Source organism: Vombatus ursinus, unplaced genomic scaffold (genome assembly GCF_900497805.2).
Source record: "Vombatus ursinus unplaced genomic scaffold, bare-nosed wombat genome assembly UNPS02014768.1, whole genome shotgun sequence".
In the NCBI taxonomy this organism is placed as follows: Eukaryota; Metazoa; Chordata; class Mammalia; order Diprotodontia; family Vombatidae; genus Vombatus; species Vombatus ursinus.
This window is the reverse complement of record NW_020954546.1, coordinates 29,452,403-29,474,596: the sequence shown is the minus strand read 5'-3', so window position 1 is coordinate 29,474,596 and position 22,194 is coordinate 29,452,403. Positions and strand designations below refer to the sequence as shown.

Sequence of the window (22,194 nt, the reverse complement as noted above, 5' to 3'; positions counted from 1 at the left end):
ACACACACACACACACACACACACACACACACACACACACACACACATTTTTTTCTCTAAGTAACTGTTGAAAGAAAATAACTTACATAATTTGACAGATTTTCCTTAAGATAAAAATTTGCTAAATTAATACATACCTCAAACATGCTGTGTTTGGTAAATCCTTCAGGCTCATTGTTGTTCAGTCATTTTGAGTTCTGTTGGACTCTTTATGACCCTGTTTAGGGTTTTCTTTGCAAAGACAGTGGAATGGTTTGCCATTTCCTTCTCCAGCTCATTTTACAGTTAAGGAAACTGAGGCAAACAGGGTTAAGTGACTTGCCAAAGGTCACACAACTAGTAAGTGTCTGAGTCCACATTTGAACTCAGGTCTTCCTGACTTCCGGCCTGGCAGTCTCTCCACTGCGCCACCTAGCTGCGTTCAGGTTCACCACCTTTTAAAAAAAAATTTGATCACTATGACACATGCATATACAGCAGTATTCTTCCGAATGTCAATGACCCCCTTGTTCTTCTCCCTCTTTATTTACTTCCTTAGGGAGTCTGCTCTTTCTCTCTCTGTCTGTCTCTCTCTTTCAATTATTATTCATATATAGATTATTCCCCCATTACAGATCTATACCTATGACTTCTGATCCTCTCCCTATGTCTGCCTAAAACAAGATTTCTTGGCCTGGGGTCTGTGGATCGATGTCTGAGTTCATAAACGTGGGTAGGAAAAAAAAATTACATTTATTTTCACAATCATGACAACTATTCCCTTCTGTTTTGAATTAAAAAAAGAAAAAGAAAAAAAAAAACCATGATTCTGAGAAGGCGTCCATAGATTCGGCCAGATTGCCAAAGGGGTTCATGACACAAACAGAGTCAAGAACTCCTGGCCCAGGAGACCCCTCTTGACTTGGATTTCCACTAACTTTTGCAAAGTTTAGGGTCTAAGTGGGAAGACCAAAAAGAGATGTGTATGAAGTGTCATGAATGTTGTTACAAAGAAGTTTATCGGTAGCAGCTGTCATTTTTTTGTGTGTGATAAATGGTAATATTAGTGAATATCTGTGAGGCATTACAGACCCCATGCCTCAGCTATCTCTACCCATCCTCTCATCAATCTCCACCTCAGTTTATCCTTCTTTACTTTTCTTTTTAGAAGCCAGACACTCCTCAGACCACAGGCACTTTTGTCCCTGTTGCCAATGAACTAAAACGGAAGGACAAATACATGAACATTCTGTTTTCCTGCCATGTGCGTAAGGTAAGGAAAGATTAGAAAAAGAAATTGGTGATTTGGCTACCTTAGAACAAGACTAAGCTTAACTGTGATTTCGTGAAAATTTTTCATTTTAAAAAATATTTTGGTAATTGTATTTCAACAGAATTGACTTCTTCGGTAATCCTACATATTTTATTTTATGCATTTAAAAACATTATTCTGCAAAGGCTTCCTTAGGCTTTACCAGATTGCCACAGATCTATGGTACAAAAAAGGTTGAGTTATTCCTCTAAAGACCCTAAATCAAGATGTCCTAGTCAATAACAAAAATACCATTTTGCTATACATCTTGTGAAAATTCACAAACTTGACAGGAGAAACAGGTTGGAGAACATAAGGGAAAGGGTGAAATGGGAAAAAGAGAAGTATTGCTGTGGAAATATATTATTGACTACCCACTGTAATGGAAGAATCTGATGCTGAATTAGATACAGAAACCTGGCACAGAGGCAAATGATAGAGCATCAATGGGGGACTTCAACTACCCCAGGACTTGAGCTGGAAGTCTTATGTTGCTAAAAGTAGATTGATTTTTGATCTGTCCTATTGACAATTTCATTTCTCAGGAGATAGAGGAAATAATTGCAGGGAGAGGGGACAGTTCTGACCATCTGGATACATAAAGGATGACCTGCCTGGTGAAATAGAATTAGCAGGAACCTGAGGAGAAAGAGACTAGGCCATCTTAGAACTGATGATAAGAAGGAGAGGCATGCTGGGCATCTAGGCACAAATGAATGAATGAATAAATGAATGAGCATTTATTAATCACTTAACTGTCTGTAACACTCCACTATTCCCTGGGCTACAAACAGAAAGACAAGACAATCCTTCCTCTCAGTGGGCTCACATTCCAGTGGGGGAAATGATATAAGGAAGGAAGTTTCAGCTGCAAGTCAGATGGAAAGGCCCGGTGTTCCTCAGGGTGTAGTGGCAAACCATATGGTCACATATCTTTAATGCCAGGCCCATTAATAAAACCCTATCAGTTTCTTAAGTTGATGTGTTTGACGGTACCAAGAAGGCAGAAGTTTTATGGATTAAATTAAAGCTTAAAATAAATAGCAACATTCAATTCATTATAATTAGTCGTGAATGGAATGTGCTGTAGATATAAGTCATTTACTTACCCATCACTGGAAGTGTTTGGAGATTGACAAAAATGGTAAGAATGTTGTAGAGAGGATTCCTGCATCAGGTGGGAGCTTAGATTAAATAACCTTGAATGAACCTTTTAGCCCTCCCATGATTTAATGTTTCAGTTGCCTTAGAAGCTAAGTGAAGGAAAAATGGTCTTCTTATTCCATTATTATTTTACTTAGAAGCAGATCTAAGGATGAGAGATCTAAATATGTATGTTGCATGCTTTATGCCAGATTTAATTAAGCTACATTATGCAAAATTTTTGCTTTTTAAAAAAATTTTTTATCAAGTAACAAAATTTTTTATTAATTTCATTAATTTGACCCCCTACTATTAATTGGAAGCCTTTATTCTTCTTGAAGATTTTCTTTAGTCCTCAAATGTAATGAGGACTGCCGAGTGCTCTTGAAAGAATACTATATTTGATCTAAACCAGGGAGAGCAAAAATAGAGAAAGAAAAGTATAGACCATACAATTTCTCTAATGAATAATGATGCAAAAGAATTTTAAATAAAATACTGGCAAGGAGAATACAGCATTATATCACAAAGGTCACATACTATGATCAGATGAGATTTATACCACATATGCAGGGCTGGTTCAATATTAAGAAAACTATAAGCATAATTGACCATATCAATAATAAAACAACAAAAGTCATATGATTATATCAATATTTGCAAAAAAGGCTTTTAAGAAAATACAATACCATTGCTATTAAAAAACATTAGAAAGCATAGGAATAAATGGTAATAAAAATGGTAAGTCGTATCTATCTAAAACCAAGAGCAAGCATTATCTTTGATTGGGATAGATTAAAAGGCTTTCCAGTCAGATCAGGGGTGAAGCAAGGATGTCCATTATCACCATTACTATTAAATATTGTACTAAAACAAAAAAGCTAGCTATAGCAATAAGAGAAGAAAAGTAAATTGAAGGAATAAGAATAGGCAATAAAGAAACAAAATTATTACTCTTTGAAGATGATATGATGATACACTAAGAGAACCCTAGAGAATCCACTAAAAAAACTAGTTGAAACAATTAACAATTTTAGCAAAGTAGCAGGATATAAAATAAACCCACATAAATCATCATCATTTCTATGTATTACCAACAAAACCCAGCAGGAAGAGATAGAAAGGGAAATTCAATTTAAAACAACTGCAGACAGCATAAAATTCTTGAGAGTCTACCTGACAAGACACACCTAGGAACTATATGAACACAATTACAAAAATATTGGAGAACTATTAATTGCTCATAGGTAGGCAATATAATAAAAATAAATATTCTACCTCAGTTAATTTGCTTATTCAGTGCCATAACAGTCAAACTGCCAAAAAAATTATTTTATAAAGCTAGAAAAAATAATAAATTCATCTGGAAAAACAAGAGGTCAAGAATATGAAGGGAATCAATGAAAAAAAATGTGAAGGAAGGCGGCCTAGCAGTACCTAATTCCAAACTATATTACAAAGAGGTGATCATCAAAACTATCAGATACTGGCTAAGATATAAAAGAGTAGATTAGTACAATAGATTAGGTACAAAATATACGGTAGTAAATGACTATAGTAATCTAATGTTTGGTAAATTCAAAGATCCAATATTTGGGGACTAGAGCTCACTATTTGACAAAAATTTCTGAGAAAACTGGAAAGAAGTCTGGTAGAAAGTAGGTATAGACCACCCTCTCAGACCATATAAGATCAAAATGGATACATGATTTAGACATAAAGAGTTATATCATAAAGATATTAAAGGATCATGGAAAAATTTACCTGTCAGATTTATTGATAAGGGAAGAGTTTATGACCAAAGAAGAGACAGAAAAGATACTAGATAATTTTGATTACATTAAATTAAAAAGAATTTGCACAAATCAAACCCAAACAGCCAAAATTAGAAATAAAGCAGGAAATTGAGGCAGGGGGTGCTTTACATCAAGTTTCTTTAATAAAGGCTTCATTTCTCAAATTTATAGAGAACTGAGCCAACTTAATAGAAATAACCATTCCCCAACTGATAAATGGTCAAAGGATATACAGGCAATTTTCAAAAGAAGAAATCAAAACTATAAATAATCATAGGGGGAAAATAGTCTAAATCACTATTGACTGAAGAAATGCAAATTAAAACAACTCTGAGGTACCACTTCACACCTATCAGCTTGGCTAACATGACAAAAGAAAATGACAAATGCTGGAGGAGATGGGGGAAAATAGATACCTTAATGTACTATTGGAGGAGTTGTGAACTCATCCAACCATTGAGAAGAACAATTTGCAACTACACTCAAAGTGCTATAAAATGGCATACCCTTTGACACAACAATACCACTACTTGGTCTGTATCCCAAAGAGATTGACGAAAAAGGAAAAGGACCTATATGAACAAAAATGTTTGTGGCACCTCTTTTTGTAGAGGCAAAGAATTGTAAATTGAGGGAATGCCCATCAATTGGCAAATGACTGAACAAGTTGTGCTAAATTATTATGATGGAATACTATGTGCTGTAAGAAATGATGACGAAGATGGTTTCAGAAAAAGCTAAGAAGACTTAAATGAAGTGATGCAAAACGAAGTTAGCGGAACCAGGAGAACATTGTATGTAGTAACAGCAATATTCAAATGATTATCAATTGTGAAAGACTTAGCTCCTCTGATCAATACAATGAACAGTACTATCCACCTCCAGAGAGAGAACTTATAAATACTGAGTGTACAATGAAACGCAGCATTTTTCACTTTACTGTATTTTGCTTGCATGTTTTTTACAACATGCATAATATTGAAATTGATTTTGCATGACTTCACGTGTATAAGTGGTATCATATGGCTTGCCTTCTCAATGGGTAGAGTGGCAGGAGAGATTTTAGAACTCAAAATTTTTAAATGAATGTTAATTTCTTTTAATTTAAAAAAAAAAGAGTTCTATAATTAGAGCCAGAGTTTCTGGATTCAAATACTGCTTCTATTTCTTATGTGACTTTAAAGCAAGTTATTTAACTTCTCTGGGCCTCAGTTTTCTCATCTGTAACATGAGGAGGTTGGACAAGCTCAGAGGTTCTTCACTTTAGGTTTTAAAAAAATTATTATTATTTTGATAACTCCATTTAAGCGTAACTGGTTTCTGTTGTAATCCTATGTATTTTACACATTTGAAAATATGATTCTGAGAATGGGCACGTGTGGCATCTGCCAAAAGAAGTCTGAGACACCAGAACAGTTAAGGATCTCCTACGCTCGATGGTCTCTAAAATTCAGCTCTCAAATCCTCTCTCATGCCCTGGTACCGACATTCAGCAAACTGTTCTCAAGGGGATTCCATACCACTGATAGTCACCCTCACGCCAAAAGTCATTGGACCCAATACTCTTTCTGAGGGCATTATACCTGAGAATTTGAGAGTTTCTACATTAGCTTCAAATCACCAGTCTGTCATATGGTGTCCCTTGATTCCTTTCAGTGTTTCCTATTTGTTACCTGGCAGTTGTTCTTACCTAGGAAGATTTATTTCTCTTATTACAACTTGAACAATTTGCATGTGCTTCTTTTTCTTCTTATTTTGGGTATTTCCAGTTTTTTCCATCTCTTCTTCTCCCTTTTCTCTCAAATACTATGATTTGTCTCATCTGAAAAACATTCTGTGGAGGCATTTTGAAGTTTTGGAGGCCAATTGCCTTAGCTAAAAAAAATTCCCCAAATACATGATTCTATCATCCAAACCAGCAAGTACCTAATGAATTATAAAATGCCTTGTAGCAATTTCCATCTCCTAGGAACAAGGCTTCCTTGTGATTTCAAGGATCCCTTGATATGTGAAATTTTTCATCTTACAGAATTCTAAGTTAGGATATGACTTCAGAATGTACAACTTTAAAACTCTCAGTTGCAGAATTTTAGAAAAGTCTTCAAGTAGTATTTACCAAATTCAAGTTTTGCTGCATCAGTTCCATAAAACTATGTATCAGATACAGAATGTTCTGTTCCATTGTTGGAGGTAAACAGTTCCCTTACATCACATCTACCAAATTGGCAATTGTTTGCCATGTACTAGTGGGGCATTAAGCTTTTGCTACCAGTCTAAGCAATGCCTAGAATCTAAACCTTTGATTTACTTGTATGTCAGCATGCAAAATATACCTTAAGTGGATAGCAATTATATGAAAATCACATTTCTTGATTTTTATAGTGTGTAGGTAGCAAGAAAGGGACATAAAAAGAAGTCCTCCATTAATAAAATGTAGCTATTCAATGAAATTCTTAATAATAATAATTCTTAATAATTGAGCATATTAATGATAAAATAGAAGTTTGTTTTTAACTGGCAGGTATAATAAAATAGGGGCAAGACTTCAAATGCCAAAATAGGTACTTATTTTTTTTAAATTTCTAATTTATTATGAAAAGAGATGCTTTAAGTCAATAAGCAAATAAGCATTTATTAAGTGCCTACATACTATATGCCAGACACTGAGCTAAGCACTGGGAATATGCGGGGGGGGGGGGGGGTTGGATATCTGTTCTCAAGAAGCTCAGTGGGGGAGAAAAAATGCAAAAAAAAAAATATACACATAAGCTATAGACAGAATAAATTGTAGATAGTCAAGACAGAAAAGACACTAACATTATGGGGCTTTGGAAAGGCTTCTTATGGAAGGCTGGATTTTAGCTAGGACTTGAAGGAAACAAGAGAAGCCAGGTGAAAATGAAGCAACAGAGAATTCCAAGTATGATGGGCAGCCACTGAAAATGGCCAGAGTCGGGAAATGGATGTTCAAGGAACACCAAGGAAGCCAGTGTGACTAGATCACAACATACGGGGGGAGGGGGAAGGGCCTTAGGAAGACTAGAAAGATAAGAATTGGCCAGGTGATAAAGGGCCTTCCATGTCAAACAGAGGGTTTTATATTTGATGCTAGAGGCAATAGGAAGCCACTGGAGTTTCTTGAATGGGGAGAGGGTGCCAAGGTCATCAGACCTGCTCTTTAGGAAGGTTATTTTGACACCCTCTTAGTAATGGTCTCTCCACCACTTAGATTTTCCCTACTGCCAAATAAGTCTTTCTAATACAACAGTTTAATCATGTCAGTTCCACTGTTCAAAAACACCCCGTCATGGCTCTTTCTTGCCTTCAGTTCACATTCTGTAGCCTCACCCTCATGGCCATCAGGAATCTGGACCACTTCTTTTCCCACTATAGCAGTACTCCTCAACATGGTCTGTATGATCTTACCATCTCTTTGACTGGACTCCCATCCACCATATACACACATTGTGATCCTCCATGCCTTTGATCAGACTGTTGCCAGAATGGCCTCTTTCACCTCTGAACATCCCTCTCCCCCAACCCGTGACTGTTGAGTCCCCACTCACACTTCTTTCATGTTGTCTTCTCTGATGCCCCACAGAGTCATCAAATTCTCTATTCCAATTCTGAAAGGGACCTCAGACATTATGTCATGAAACACGTTGTTTTACAGATGAAGCAACTAAGATGGTCCGCTGGAAAGAGCACTGAATTTGAAGGCGGTGGACCATAATTCAGATCTTCTACCTGCTGTTGTCTGACCTTGGCCAAGTTACTTACCTGCTGCGATCCTCAGTCTCCTCTTCTATAAAATGAAGAGGTTGGATCAGATGTCCTTTAAGGCTTCATCTAGCTCTATATCTATATCTATGATCCTAAGGCCCAGAGAGGGTCATTGACTGATAACACAGTCACATAGCATAGATAACAAATGCTACAGCTAGAACCCAAATTCAATTCCTTCCATCCCAAATACAGTATGCTTTCTATTGGTCTACATTGCCCCCTTTCCTTCCTTGGATCTGCCTTAGCTGGACTTATGGCATTTCAAGCTACGAAGGCTCTAGAATAGCCCTCTCATTTTACAGATGAAAACAAGGGAAATGACACTCAGATATCCAAAAAAAAAAAAACACTAAGAATCACTGATTTACAGTAAGAGAAAAAAGAAAAATAGAAAAATTTTATAGAATAGGAATGGGTTGTCCTTAAATATTAAATGTAAAGTTACCTTTTGTAGACAGAGAGCAATCCTTACAGGCATCTGGGCATGGAGTTCTTCCAAAGTAAAAAGTGTCCTGGGAGTTTAGATAAAAGCCTTGGTCTTTCCAGAAACTCCATCATCCTGACAAGCATAGCCTTCCATTAGTTATTTTCACAGCAAGCTTGTCTAAAGGAGGTCATGGTTGGGCCAGGTAAATTCAGAGGTCATTTTAAACTTGAGCAAGCAGCAATATTACTGAATGAAATCTTGATCCTGCAAAATACTTTCTTTCTCTCTCTCTCTCCCTCTCTCTCTCTCTCCCTCTCTCTCTCTCTCTCTCTCTCTCTCTCTCTCTCTCTCTCTCTCTCTCTCTCTCTCTCATTTTTAAGATTTTTAAACCTGCCATACCAAGTTAGCCTCAATTTCTTTTCAGGTGTTGTTGTTGTTAACTTGTTTTCCAGTTGTATCCAACTCCTCATGACCCCATTTGGGGTTTTCTTGGCAAAGATGTGAAGATACTGGAGTAGTTTGCCATTTCCTTTTCAAGCTCATTTTACAGAGGAGGAAACTGAGGCAAACAGGGTTAAGTGACTTACCCAGGGTCACACAGCTAGTAAGTGTTTAATGCCAGGTTTCAACTCACAAAGATGAGTCTTCTTCACTCCAGGACCAGAAATCTATCCACTGAGCCACCTAGCTGCCATTCTGGGCTTGATTTAAACTAGGCCTCATAGGCCAAAAGTAAACTGAAAGTGATATGTAGTGCTGGGGCAGGGGACTTTTGTTTTTAGAGAGCCAGTTTTACAAACTCTTGCTAATAGTATCCCTGCTCCTTCTCTGGGGAAACTGCCCCTCCCTAACGTATATTTGGACTCTTCCATAGTGACCACTTCCAGTTTCCTACCTGTCTGTGACAGTAAATGCAGGAAACCAACCAGACAACCTGTAAAGTCCCCGCCCCTCCCTGTAAAGCCTCTGACCCACTTCTGCATCAGTGAGCAGTTCTGTATGGGACAAGTCTGTGGTACGTGCAGCAAACTGAGAGGAAGGGTGAGAGCCTGGTATAGGTTAGGGACTGTCTCCTGATCCCTCAGGATCCTTCTCATGTCCTCAGTCACCAACACCCTCCTTTTGCTGCAGCCTTTCATCCACTGCCCAGGCTTCTCCACTGACTACATTGTATATATTGTAGACAGCCCCTCCTGGGATCTGGCTGGGCCCTGGTCTCTGGGGTAGTAGTGCCCCACCTTCCCTTGCTCCTTCCTCTACTTCAGGTGTTTCAAGTTAAGTGCCTTCCTTTGTGTGAGACAAAATGTCTCCCATAATAAAGGCCTATTGCTTTTCAGCTGTTGGTCTCGTCTGTTTCTTCTGTGGAAATCTCCAAATCTTTGTTGTTGTTTTTAAAGTGGCTGCTGTATGGACAATGCTTAACATTGTTAGTACCTTTCTTCAGGCTACTGAAACAAAAATGTACCATTGTTATTGACTTTACTAATCATGGGAAGATAAAATTGCAAATCTGGCAGGTTTGGGAAAGAGAGATGAAGGTAGTCAGCAATTTCTTGTTGTTTAGCAGTTTTCAGTTGTGCCTGACCCTTCGTGACCCCATTTGGGGTTTTCTTGGCAAAGATACTGGAGTAGTTTGCTACTTCCTTCTCCAGCTCATTTTACAGATGAGGAAACTGAGGCAAACAGGCTTAAGTGACTTGCCCAGGATCACACAGATAGGATTTGAACTCAGGTCTTCCTGACTGTAGGCTTAGCGCTCAATCCACTGTACCACCTAACAGGCATCTATTACTACATTGTTAATAAGGTGGTATTATGGTTGTTTGTGTATGTGTTATATCTCCCTAATAGACTATAAGGTCCTTGAAGGCAGGCCCCTAGATAAAGATATCTAATCTCCTTCAGCATCTAGCCGCTAGTACCACTCTGCACCTAGGCCAATCCTTCACTCACAGGAGGAAGCTAATAAATGTATGTTGAAATAAATTAATACAAATAACTTCCAACTCTCTCGAGGGGGAGGAGCGCTCAATAAATAAATCACTCTCCACAAACTCCCAGGCCACTTGTGAACAGCTGTATACTCATATCTCAATTAGCTTCAGTTATAAAGTGGAGCTGTGGCATTACTAATTAAAAGCTACCAATCCACTGTTCCCTTCTATTAATCCAAAGGTGAAGCTCTGGTCTGAGAGCAGGCTGAACACATGAGACTTTCAGAAATTACCTCTTGAGGGCTCTTCCCTCCAGCACTTGGCAATTTTTTGGTCCTATAAAACCTTCCCCGTCATCCTGAATTGGCCTGATGTCACTCAGGACAGGAGAAGGGGAGGCAGGGATTCCTGAAAATCCCACCGGCTATGAGGAGAGAAGTAGCATTAGGACCAGTCAACAGCTCATCATTGAGTACCAGCACTCAATCCATTCAAGGGAGTAGGATGCCCTTTCGCTGCCCTCAAAGAGCTTAGGAAGAAAGCTGGCCTATGGGAAGCGATGAACAATTAAGGGCAAACTGCTGTATCGCTTCTAAGTGTTGTCTGAGTTCAGGAAGGGTAGTGAAGGGCGGGTCTAGAGTCATTGGGGAAGTCTTCAGCGAGGAGATGGGGCTTGAGCTGGGCCTGCGGTTATTAGCAAAGCAGGGTGAGACAACGTCTTCGTCAGCTGGGACTGAGCATTGCGGAGCTAGGGGACAAGAGCGTGTTGGTAAGAAGTCAGAGATGAGGTTAAAATCACAGAGCTAGAAATAGACTGAAGAACTCACCTCACCCAGTTTCCTTGGGGGAAAAAAAAAGATTAATGCGAAAACTAAGGCCTAAAGAGGTTAGCTGAGGCTAAAACCCAGGCCTCCTGACTCCTAACTTAGGTTAATCAAGTAGATTAAGGAGTGGTTTGGCCTTTATGCAATGGACTTTTGAAACATAATGGCATAACTAGCTGACTTCAGTTATAATGTAACATATAATCCAATATGACACCCCTTTAAATGTTATTTTACATGTTATTATATGCATGTATAATTATTATATATAATATGACAGACCTTTAAATGTGTTATATTATGTTGCTATATATGTGTATAATGACATATAATATGTGATATATGCTATTATATTGTATATATTTTATATATTATATTATATTATGTTATGTCATACATTATAACCAATCTCTAAGGCCTCCCTTTTCTCCTCTCCTCCCCTAATATGATCCATCTTCAGGCAATTTTATAACCAAAACAAACAAAACAGTGATTCAAGATCAGTACAGTGGTATGGAGTAGGTAGGAAAGAACCTTAGGATGAGGAGAAGTTGGTAAGGTGTTATAATCAATCAGACAGGAGATGAACTAGTAGCACTAGAATCTTCTGAGACCTCATTGGGTAGAAACAAGAAGGGATTCCTGGGCTTAACTGGATAATAGGGGGCCGGTCTTCCTCTATACAAAAATAGTGCAGTTTTAGGCCATTAAAGCTTATCTTTAACATCACTGTCATTGAATCATAATATCATTACTATCATTAAAGATATGCTTCAATGGCTTAACAAGTACACTAAGGCTTTTGGGACACCCTGTATAACTATTCATTATGCTGGTATTTTTTGCTGCTGTTTGTATTTGACCTATTAAAATGTAAAATCCCCCAAATGCAGAAACTGTCTCTTTCATCCTAGGGCTCCACACAGAGTCTTTTGAACATCATAGACTTAAATCAGTCAATGCTGCTGACAGCCTGCTCCTAGGGTCTCAAAAACCACTCCTCATGGCTTCTGGATGTTTTTTAAGACAATATTTCTTCCTGCCTAAGGGGATTCTCTGGTTTGGTTTTCTCCCAGGTAAATCGATTTAGTAAAGTGGAAGATAGAGCAATTTTTGTCACGGATCGCCACCTATACAAGATGGACCCCACCAAACAATATAAAGTGATGAAAACCATCCCCCTCTATAATGTAAGTACCAACTACTGACCAGTCTCTGTGGTTCTTCTCCATCTCTGATCTTACTCCCTTGTCCAGTGATATGAATGTCATATTGTTCCTCTTTTCTGATTTTGTGTTAATATTGGAAGTTGTAGGGAGAGGAGGTGAAGTGAGGATATCATAGGGAGTGATATTGGGAGGCCATATAACACAACTGCCATTACAAGATACCCACAGTTCACTCAAAGTTCTCTCCATTGGGCACCGATTCACATGCATGCTTGTTGGTTATCCCTAAAGCCTCAATATGATAATTTTGTATCTTGGGAATCATAGCTCATTGGTCAATGTCTAATTAGAGATGTAAATTACTTTTGTGTTTCCCTATCTGCTTTTCATTATTCAATTTATTTTAACTGTCCTCTTCCCTGAGATCTTGTTATATAAGTAGAGACTCTGTTTTTGAAGCTTCCATACATTTTGGTAAATAATTTGTAAGAATAACACTAATGGGTGACATTAGCATGGTGTTTTGAGGTTTCCAAAATGCTAGCCATGCATGATTATCTCAGCTGAGCCTCACAACAGCCATAGGTGGTAGAGACCATAAGGGTTTGTAATCATCATTTTATAAATGAGAAATCTGGGTTTCAGAGAGGATCTGTTTGAGGTCATACAGCTCAATGTCACCGTTGTGATTTAAACCCAGATCCTCCATCAAGCTCAGCACTCCCTCATGATGATACAGTGTTGATCCAATAATTTAATACATTGGGAAAAGCCCAGGATTTGGAGGAGAAGAGGGTCTGAAGTAGGGTAGTTGTGATGTGAGTGTACAGAAGGGTACAGAGGTGAGAGATGGAGAGCAACTAGAATCTGCTGGATTTGGCAACTGATTGGACACCTGGGGTGAGGGAGAGGGAAGAATCAAAGATGGTGCCCAAGTTTTGAACCTGGGTGCTGGAAGAAAGGTGATACCCTCGACAGAAACAGGGAAGTTTAGAGGAAGAGATGGGTTTAGGGAAAAAAATAACAAAAGATAGCAAGTTCAGTTTGTAGCATATTGAGTTTGAGATGCCCAGGTGGAAATGGCCAGCCAGCACTGGAGATTACAGGACTGGAGCTCAGAAGAGAGGTGAGGGCTGCGAATATAAACTCGGAGGTCATTTGCATAGAGATGATAACTGAACTCATGGGAGTTGCTGAGATCACCAAGAAAGAGAAATCATAGAGAGAAAAGAGATAACCAACCCCTTATTCTTTTTTTAAAATTTTTTTAAAAATTTATTTTTAGTTTTCAACATTCACTTCCCCAAGATTTTGAGTTCCAAATTTTTCCCCCATCTCACCCCTCCCCCTCCCCCAAGATGGCATGCATTCTGTATACCCCTTCCCCTAATCTGCCCTCCCTTCTATCTCTCCCCGCCTTGCCTTATCCCCTATCCCTTCTATTTTCCTATAGGGCAAGATGTATGTCAATACCCTATTTCCTGTATTTCTTGTTTCCCAACAACCCTTTACTCTTTCCACCACACTCTGCATGCTCCTAATCTTCAGGAAGAGTTTTTTTTGAATGTTAAAAATTTCATAACATAAAAGTTTCGTAACTAACAAAATAAATATGCAAAAATATGTTGAATTAAAGTCAATAAGCATTTATTATATACCTACTATGTACTCAGCCCTGGAGATACAAAGACGGAAACCAAACAGCCCTTGGCCTCAAGGAGCACACGGCATCATTTATACATGTTTAAGAGTTTATTAATTTTAACTCAAACACTCACATGGGTCTGTGATCTCATGGGTGTGACTTATTCCATTCCCATCCCTGGCTGCCCATCCTGGGCTGGTGTTGTATGTGACCTCCTACAAGGGCACCACAGAGGAGCCACCCAACATGCTGGGGACTTGGCTCTAAGTTCTCCTATGACACATACCCTCTCCATGAGGATGCCAATAGGACACTTGGGCTATCTACCAGTTTTGGAGAAGGTAGGAATGACACCAAAGGGGAGAGGAATAAGAATTTATTAAGTACCTACTATGTGCCGGGCACTATTCTAAGCACTTTACAAGTGTTATCTCATTTGATCCTCACAACTGCCCTTTGAAGTAGGTGCTATTATTATCCCCATTTAACAGGTGAGGAAATGAAAGTCAAATGACTTGCCCAGGGTCACACCGCTAGTAAGTGTAAGGTTAGATTTGAATTCAGGCCTTCCTCTTTCCAGGCCCAGGGCTCTATACACTGCACCATCTAGTTGCCTAAGAGAACAGAGAAGGGAAAGGCTCTGGAATAGACCAAATTATACATAGAGGAGATACACGCTGAAGACTAAACAATTGTGAGGGTGCTAGGGGCTCCCTTCTCCAGGTGTCTGAAAGTCAAGACGACTCCATGCACTTTTGCTTCGCTGAAGGCAGCATTTTGCTTTGCAGAATCAAACATTTTGTTTGCTCTCCAATAGACAACAAACACAATACAAAACTGATGCACCATCTTTTGGGCCAACTGCATGATAGTAAGATGTGGTCTGGGGTGTGTGTATGTGTGTGTGTGTGTGTTAATTACTCTCTTTTTTTAAAAAAAAATCATTAAAAATAGTAACAAAGGATCACACAGCAGGAGTTTGAGCAGTTTGCGACTCATTACAAACTAGGGATTAAAAAGAAGTGGTGGAAAGGATGGCATCAAAGAAGTGTTTCAGGGGACGAGTGGAGGGCTGATCGTATAGAGAGAACAGGGGATTAGTGGCCTGCTTCCTTTGCATCCTTGTGATGTGAGCAGAGCTCAAGGATGGCTCCCATATATAGGCCTGGAGGCAGACTTCTAGGAAGCCATGGACCAGAGTGACACAGGGTGAGCCAGCTTGGACGGGTCATGATCTGCATTATGCGAGGGGATTGTCCAGTCTTGTGATTTCATTGGGTGTGAAGGGTTCCTAGTGAGGAAATTCTCTCTACCAGGGTGGATCACCACCTTCTTATACCACAGGGGACAGCTAGGTGACGCCATAGTGCATAGAGTGCTGGGCCTGGAATCAGGAAGACTCATCTTCCTGAGTTCAAATCTGGTCTCAGACACTTAATAGCTGTGCAACCCGTGGCAAGTCATTTAACCCTGTTTGCCTTGGTTTCCTCATCTGTAAAATGAGCTGGAGAAGGAAATGGCAAACCACTCTAGTATCTTTGCCAAGAACATCCCACATGGGGTCACAAAGAGTTGGACATGACTGAAATTACTGAACAGTAACAAACAGCAAAGGTAGTATAAGGCAGCTAGATGATGCAGTGGATAGAGCACTGGACCTACTATCAAGATGGCCCAAGTTCAGATATGGTGGCAGATGCTTAAACTAGCTGTGTGTCCCTGGGCGAGTGACTTAACCTTTGTCTGGCTCAATTTCCTCATCTGTAAAATGGGCATAATAAAAGCACCAGCCTTCCAAGGTTGTTATAAGGATCAAGTGAGATAATATTTGGAAAACACTTGGCATGGTGCCTAGTACATAGTAGGTGTTTATTAAAATGCTGTCCCCCTTCCCCACTTATGGAGTTAGGGAGCCGCCTGGGGCATTGAGAGATTCAATGATTTGTCCAGGATTATACAATCAGTATGTGTCAGTGATCAGTCTTATACCTAGGTCTTCCTGATATCAAGTCCAGCTAGCCATTAAGCCACACTACCCACATCAACCAGTTCAGAGATCCATTTGACTGTTTGGAGTAAAAATATTTTTATAGATATAATCATTTTAAAATTTTAACCATATCCTTCAGTCACAGTTCTAGTAACGGGTTCACTGAGCCAAAAGGTATGAATAGGTGGCAGCTCTAATTTTATATAGTCAGAACACTTCCCAAAAGAGTCACGCCAGTTCATTCAGAGTTCCATCAGAAAACATGGTTCTTTTACATTTCCACCTTCACTGAATCTTACTGTTTTTAACTGCTGTTGCCATCTTAGTGAGTGTGTGACTGCATCTTAGCAGTGTTTTAGTCGCATTTCTCTGGGGTGTTTGAACAACATTTCAGGTAGCCATTGGTCATTTGGTTCTTCCTGTGACTGTGAATGAAGAACCAGCTCCAAGAAAGGAAGAACAGAAACCTTGCACTTTGCTGCAGAATTTTAGTTCAATTACTGATTCTTCTATTTATAACATTAGACATCTTTGCTTTGTCTACATCTTTGACATTTATAGAGCTGTTGTAGGAATGTTTCCTACGACTCACATTGTTCTGGGCTGGCATAATCTCATAGTTGTCCAAAAAGACTTTCTCAGTGGAATGCTGACTAGTTTCTTCTATTGAGTTCAGATTGATTTTCTTAGCAAAGATACATTCAAAGTAAAACTTAAAAAAAAAAAACTAAAAGCTAGTGTTTCTTTTTTTTCTCTGTGCTTTAGAGAAAAGTACAAAATTCAGATTGATATCAAATCCAATTAGAAGCCTATTTTTGCTTAATTATGCAGTGTGGGTTATTACAATTCTCTTGTACATCCCCACTGACAGTGAGAAGCATTGTGGGATAGTGGAAGAAGCTGTGCAATGAGGGGTCTGATGTTCACCTGTGTGTCCTTGGAAAAGTCACCTATGGCTTCTTGGCCTTGGATTCTTCATATATAAAATAAAGGACTTAGCCTAATTCAGATGTTGTTAACCTGGGGTCCATGAGCTTGGTTTTTAAAAGTATTATTATTTTGATAATCATATTTCAAATAAATTGGTTTTCTTTGTAAGCCTACATATTTTGCTTTATGCATTTACCAACATCATTCTAAGAATGGATCCATAAGTTTCACAAGACTTTCAAAGGCATCCAGTACTCAAAAAAGGTTAAGAACCCCTTGCCCACACGAATCTCTAAGGCCCCTTCTAGCTTCAAATCTTCTGAAAATCTTGAATATGTCTCTTTATATCTCCAAACTTCACCATCTTCATCAGAGCAATGAGAATACCAATATCCCACCTTGCCTACCTAGGGACTGTCATCAGGATCTGGGGGAGACACTAATATATATGAGGGGAAGTACTTTGAAAACTGTACAAATGTACGGTGTAGGTGATAACATTCCACCTACTCCTGTTCACTCCACTCATTCTTTGCAGCAAAATGGTTAGGTAGATAGCAATCATTTGTGTCGACTATTTAGCCCTGTCCCACATCTCCTTGAAAATGAACCCTGGGGCAGCTAGGTCGCAGCTAAGTGGTGCAGTGGATAGAGCACCAGCCCTGGAGTCAGGAGGACCTGAGTTCAAATCCAGTCTCAGACCAGACACTTGACACTAGCTGTGCGACCCTGGGCAAGTCATTTAACCCCAATTGCCTTGCAAAAAAAAAGAAAGAAAGAAAGAAAAAGAAAATTAACCTGTCCCCTATTTCTTCTGCCTGAGAAATGGAACTTCCCAGTCTTTATTTCTTATTCCACATCCTGAAGCATGAAAGTCAAGTCTTAAAGAGGAGAATAAAGCAAGTATCGCTGCAGAAGTACTTACTCGTATAAAATGGTGCATGCATGTTTGTCCCCAGTAGGTTATCCACAGTTGAATTCATCTCCTTTCTCTATCATTCTGGACACATTTTTAGTGACAGGCTGGCTATCAGCCTCTCTCTGGCCTCTCTCTAGTTATCTCCAGGTCATCTCCATCTGGATGTCCTGCTCTTATCTGGGCATCATGTGTCACAAAGTGAAGTCATCATAACCATCTACCATCCCCAATTGGACACTTGTTCCCAACTCAAAATCACAGAATTTTAGAGATAGAAAGGCCAGGCACATTTTATAGATAAAAAAACAGCCTCAGGGAGATGAAGTAATTTGTTTGTTGTCGCATGGCTAGGTAACTATGTACAGCCTGAGCAGGGTGCCAGACCTCCTCCCTCCTAGTCTGTACCCCAGCTGGAGCCTTCTGGTTCGTGAGACATGTCCAGACTGTGTTACCTTCATCTCTCTTCTCTCTCCACCAAGCCATCCCAGCCCTCCAGATTTGTCTCCCTGGTGTCTCAATACTGTACTTTTTTTTTTAACATTTCTATTCCCCCTATCCCACTTAGAGCCTTTATCATTTCACCCTTGAATTACTTGTGAACTTCTAGATCAGTGATATCAGACTGAAATAGAAACAGATCCTTGTGGGCTGGATACTGACTTAGAATATTTACAAATTAGCATTATCCTATGTTGTATTGTATTTATATTTATTTTGTTAAATATTTCCCAATTATGTTTTATCTGGTTCTGGTGACATAGCATCTGAGGTGCCTGAGTTTGACACTTTTGTTCTGAATGATTTCATTTCTCTAAAAAACAAAAAAAAATTTTTTTCTTTCTTTTTTGAGTCAGTCAGAGTCAAATGACTTGTCCAGGGTCACACAGCTTGTAAGTGTACGAGGCCAGATTTTAACTCAGGTCCTCCTGACTCTATGGCCGGTACTCTAAAATTTTCCATCCACCATCCCATCTCCACAGAAAGCTTTAGTGGTTTCATATACCCATTTCATCACGTATTCAGAGGTCTTCAAGGCCGCCTTTCTTCCCCCATTCCACTGCCATACAAGCCTCTTCTTCTGTTATTGATCTTTACAGTCTATTCTTATCAAGAGTTTGCCTTCCATCGCCCATAAGTGATTGTTCATTGCTGCTTTTGACTCGCATATTTCCTCGCTTCACATTCCATTCCTTCTCTTCAGTGCTAATCTGGGACGCTCCCAATCTGAAAACTTCTGCTCCAAACTCACCTGCCTAAGGAAGTTAGCATCCATCAATCCCATATTACTTTGAAATGCTCTTCATTCACCACGCGTCTGACTTGGAAACAGCTCACTTGTCAACAGAACCCTCTGCTACTTCTTTGGAAACCACCAGAGAGATCCCCTGCCATCCACTCCCCCTAAACTCCCCATCTTTTTGCTTTGGGCGTTTTCTCTCAATCCTGCCATGTCAGTCACCTAGCATTTATTAAGCAGCTACTATGTGTCTGGCATTGTACCAAGCATTGGAGTTACAAAGAAAGGCAAAAGACAGTCTCATCCCTCAAGTTGCTCACCTTGGGGAGCTAATGGGGAGATGACATGCAAACAACCAAGTACAAACAAACTATAGACAGTCTCCATAAGCAACAGAGGGAAGACGTTCGCATGAAAGTGAATCAAGAAAGGATTCTTGCAGAAGGGAAGGCTTTATCTGAGACTTGAAGGAAGCCACAGAAACAAGGAGTAGAGAAGATGAGGGAGAGTTTCAGGCATCTCCCGGTGAAAATGGCTGCGGCCCAGAGATGGAGCATCTTGTGTGAGGAATAGCCAGGAGGCCAGTGTCGCTACCCACATGGATCCCACCCCTCTATTGCATCACTCCCATGACCTAGGGTGACTGAAGACTCAGAGAGGGGCGGAGGATTCAGATTTACCTCCGTTAGGACAAAATTATTATAATTGCTATAGATAATAAGTGCTATACATTCGGGATTTTTGTGAGCTTAAGGACGATTCTAACAATTACACTTTTATGGGAAAATGTATTCTTAATTCCAAGCAGCTGACTTTTAGAACATAATCAGTTCCTAAGTTGAAAGAAGCATCGGTCTAAATTTAGAAAAACTAACTGGGGGGAGGGGTGCAGCCAGGTAGCAAAGTGGGTAGAGCAGTGCTGTATCAGAAGGACCTGAGCTCAAATTCAGCCTCAGACACTTACTAGCTGTGTTATCTTGGGCAAGTCACTTACTAACCCCAATTGCCTCTGATAAGTTAATCAATTAAGACAAACTGGGGCTCGCAGAGATTAAGCGATTTGCATGACTAGGAAGTGACTGAAGTTGCATTTGAACTCAGATCTTCCTGTGTCCCAATCCAGCCCTCTGCCGACTGTGGCACTTAGCAGCCTCACACTAATTCTGGTGCTAATTTGCTCTATTGCAAGCCTAAGCAAAATATAATTGGGGAAGCATTTTTGCTAACTAAGTAAGTAAAGCAGAATGTCACTGTTTCCTTACTTCAGCAAAGACAGGTTTAAACAGTATATTATTGCCATTTTAGGAGGATTCAGGAAGATGGGAAAGGAAAAACGGGAAATTGTACCAGAGGCTAAAGAAGGTTTTCAGTTTTCACCCCCTTCTCACAAATGTCTTGCAAGTTTAGATGAGTAAATGTGCCAGTCATTTATTCTATCCAATTTAACAAGCGTGCATTCAATGTCTACTCTATGCAAGTCCCTCCGCTAGATACTGGGAATACAAATAATGAAAAATGACACAGTTCCTGTTCCCAAAGAACATATCTTCTGGTAGAGACCTGAGACATGGACACAACTCTACTCTAAGTTAGGTCATTTTTAAATGCATAAGAAAAAGCAAATAGAGAAATTCAAACAGGAAAGGGGGGCAGGGAATAACAGCTCTTTCATATAGGACTTTTATATTTACAAAGCACTTTCCATACAGCATCTCATTCCATGCTTACAACAGCCTTGTTAGGTGGGTACTATTATTGTCCCAGACACTCAGAAAGGTTGTGACTTACCGAAGACACAGCTAATAAGTGTCTGGAGCTGGATTTGAACTCAGCTTTTCCTGACTTCCAGTGCAGCATTCTGTCTATGAAGGTCACTGAAGGGATCATCGTCATGGAGGAGGTAGCACCAGAACTAGATTGGGAAGGAGAAGGATTTTATCGGTGGAGCGGGGCAGGGATATCCCCATGGCCGAGGGGCACACCATTGGGTGAAGGTTGGCAACCACAAGGGGTTTATCATTAGATAGAAGAGAGAAGTACCATAAACAAAGTAAGACTTGAAAATGTAGGTTGGAGATAGATTGTAGCTTTGTAAAATGCACAAATAAAAAAAGGAATTTTGATTTTATTCAGTTGAGTAATTAAAGGTTTCTAAACAAGGAAGTTATGTCTCCTATGTACTTAATTATTTTCTAATTTGTATTTTAGTTATTCGTATGTGTGTGTATGTGCAGATATAGATATGACTGTCCCCAAAGTCTCAGTGTGGCTTTAAGCTTTCAATAACTGAAAACTGCACTAAGACTTCTGCAGGAACCTGTATAGGATGATAGATTTTGAGCCGGAAGGGACTTCAGATGTCATTTAATCCTACCCCCATTCATTTTACAGATGAAGAAACTGAGTCCCAGTACAGAAACTTCCTCAAGGGCACATGGGTTAATTAGTTAATTAGTGTTCCCACCCAGGTTAAACCTGTCCTCATTAATCCATCTGTCCCATAAGTTTCGGTATTGGCATTTTTCAGCTTTCTATCCCTGTGCACTTAGTACAAACCTTGGCCTCTTCTAAGTCAATGATGGCCAGGGCAGACTGGTACCTTTTGCTCTGGGGAGAGCTAAGTTTGTATTGGGGGGAATGGGGTAGGAGATTCCTATCCTTCACAAACAGTATTGATTGCCTGGATAGTTTCAACTGCCACTTGTTGAAAGGTTTCAACCAGACAACAAATCAGTTTTTCTGGGAAAGAGGCGGTCACGGAGTGGTAGAAAAGGAAGGGGAGAGCCAGATTCTAGTCCTATCTCGGATGCCACTGGGCTGTGTTGCCTTGGGCAAGTTAGTTTCTTCCTGTGTAAAATGAAGAGGGCTGGTGAGGGCATGAACCCTAAGGCTCCTTCCAGCTCTGTTGCCTCAATCTTCAGGGCTCTCTCTCTTTGTGGCCTGGGACCAAGTATCACTGAAAAGCACCAGTCCCAATGTAGTTGTCAAGATGTCTTGAAATTTTTAGCTGAGGGCATGGAGGTCAGATTTTGAGTGTTCTGTAAAGCTGGGAGATGTAAAATCCTGCCTTCTTGATATGCTAAATGCTTTTTTGTGAACAGAA

At 39.7% G+C, this 22,194-nt stretch overlaps 1 protein-coding gene across 2 annotated transcripts in view; it reads left to right on the top strand.

Annotated features, from left to right (window-relative positions):
• Positions 1-22,194, top strand: part of MYO1D (myosin ID) — a 393,551-nt gene that overhangs the window by 234,410 nt on the left and 136,947 nt on the right. For both annotated transcript variants that reach the window (XM_027861852.1, XM_027861853.1), the window contains exons 19-20: positions 1,148-1,252; positions 12,278-12,391. In XM_027861852.1, the coding sequence (XP_027717653.1) occupies positions 1,148-1,252; positions 12,278-12,391 (219 nt within the window). The remainder of the gene's footprint in view (positions 1-1,147; positions 1,253-12,277; positions 12,392-22,194) is intronic.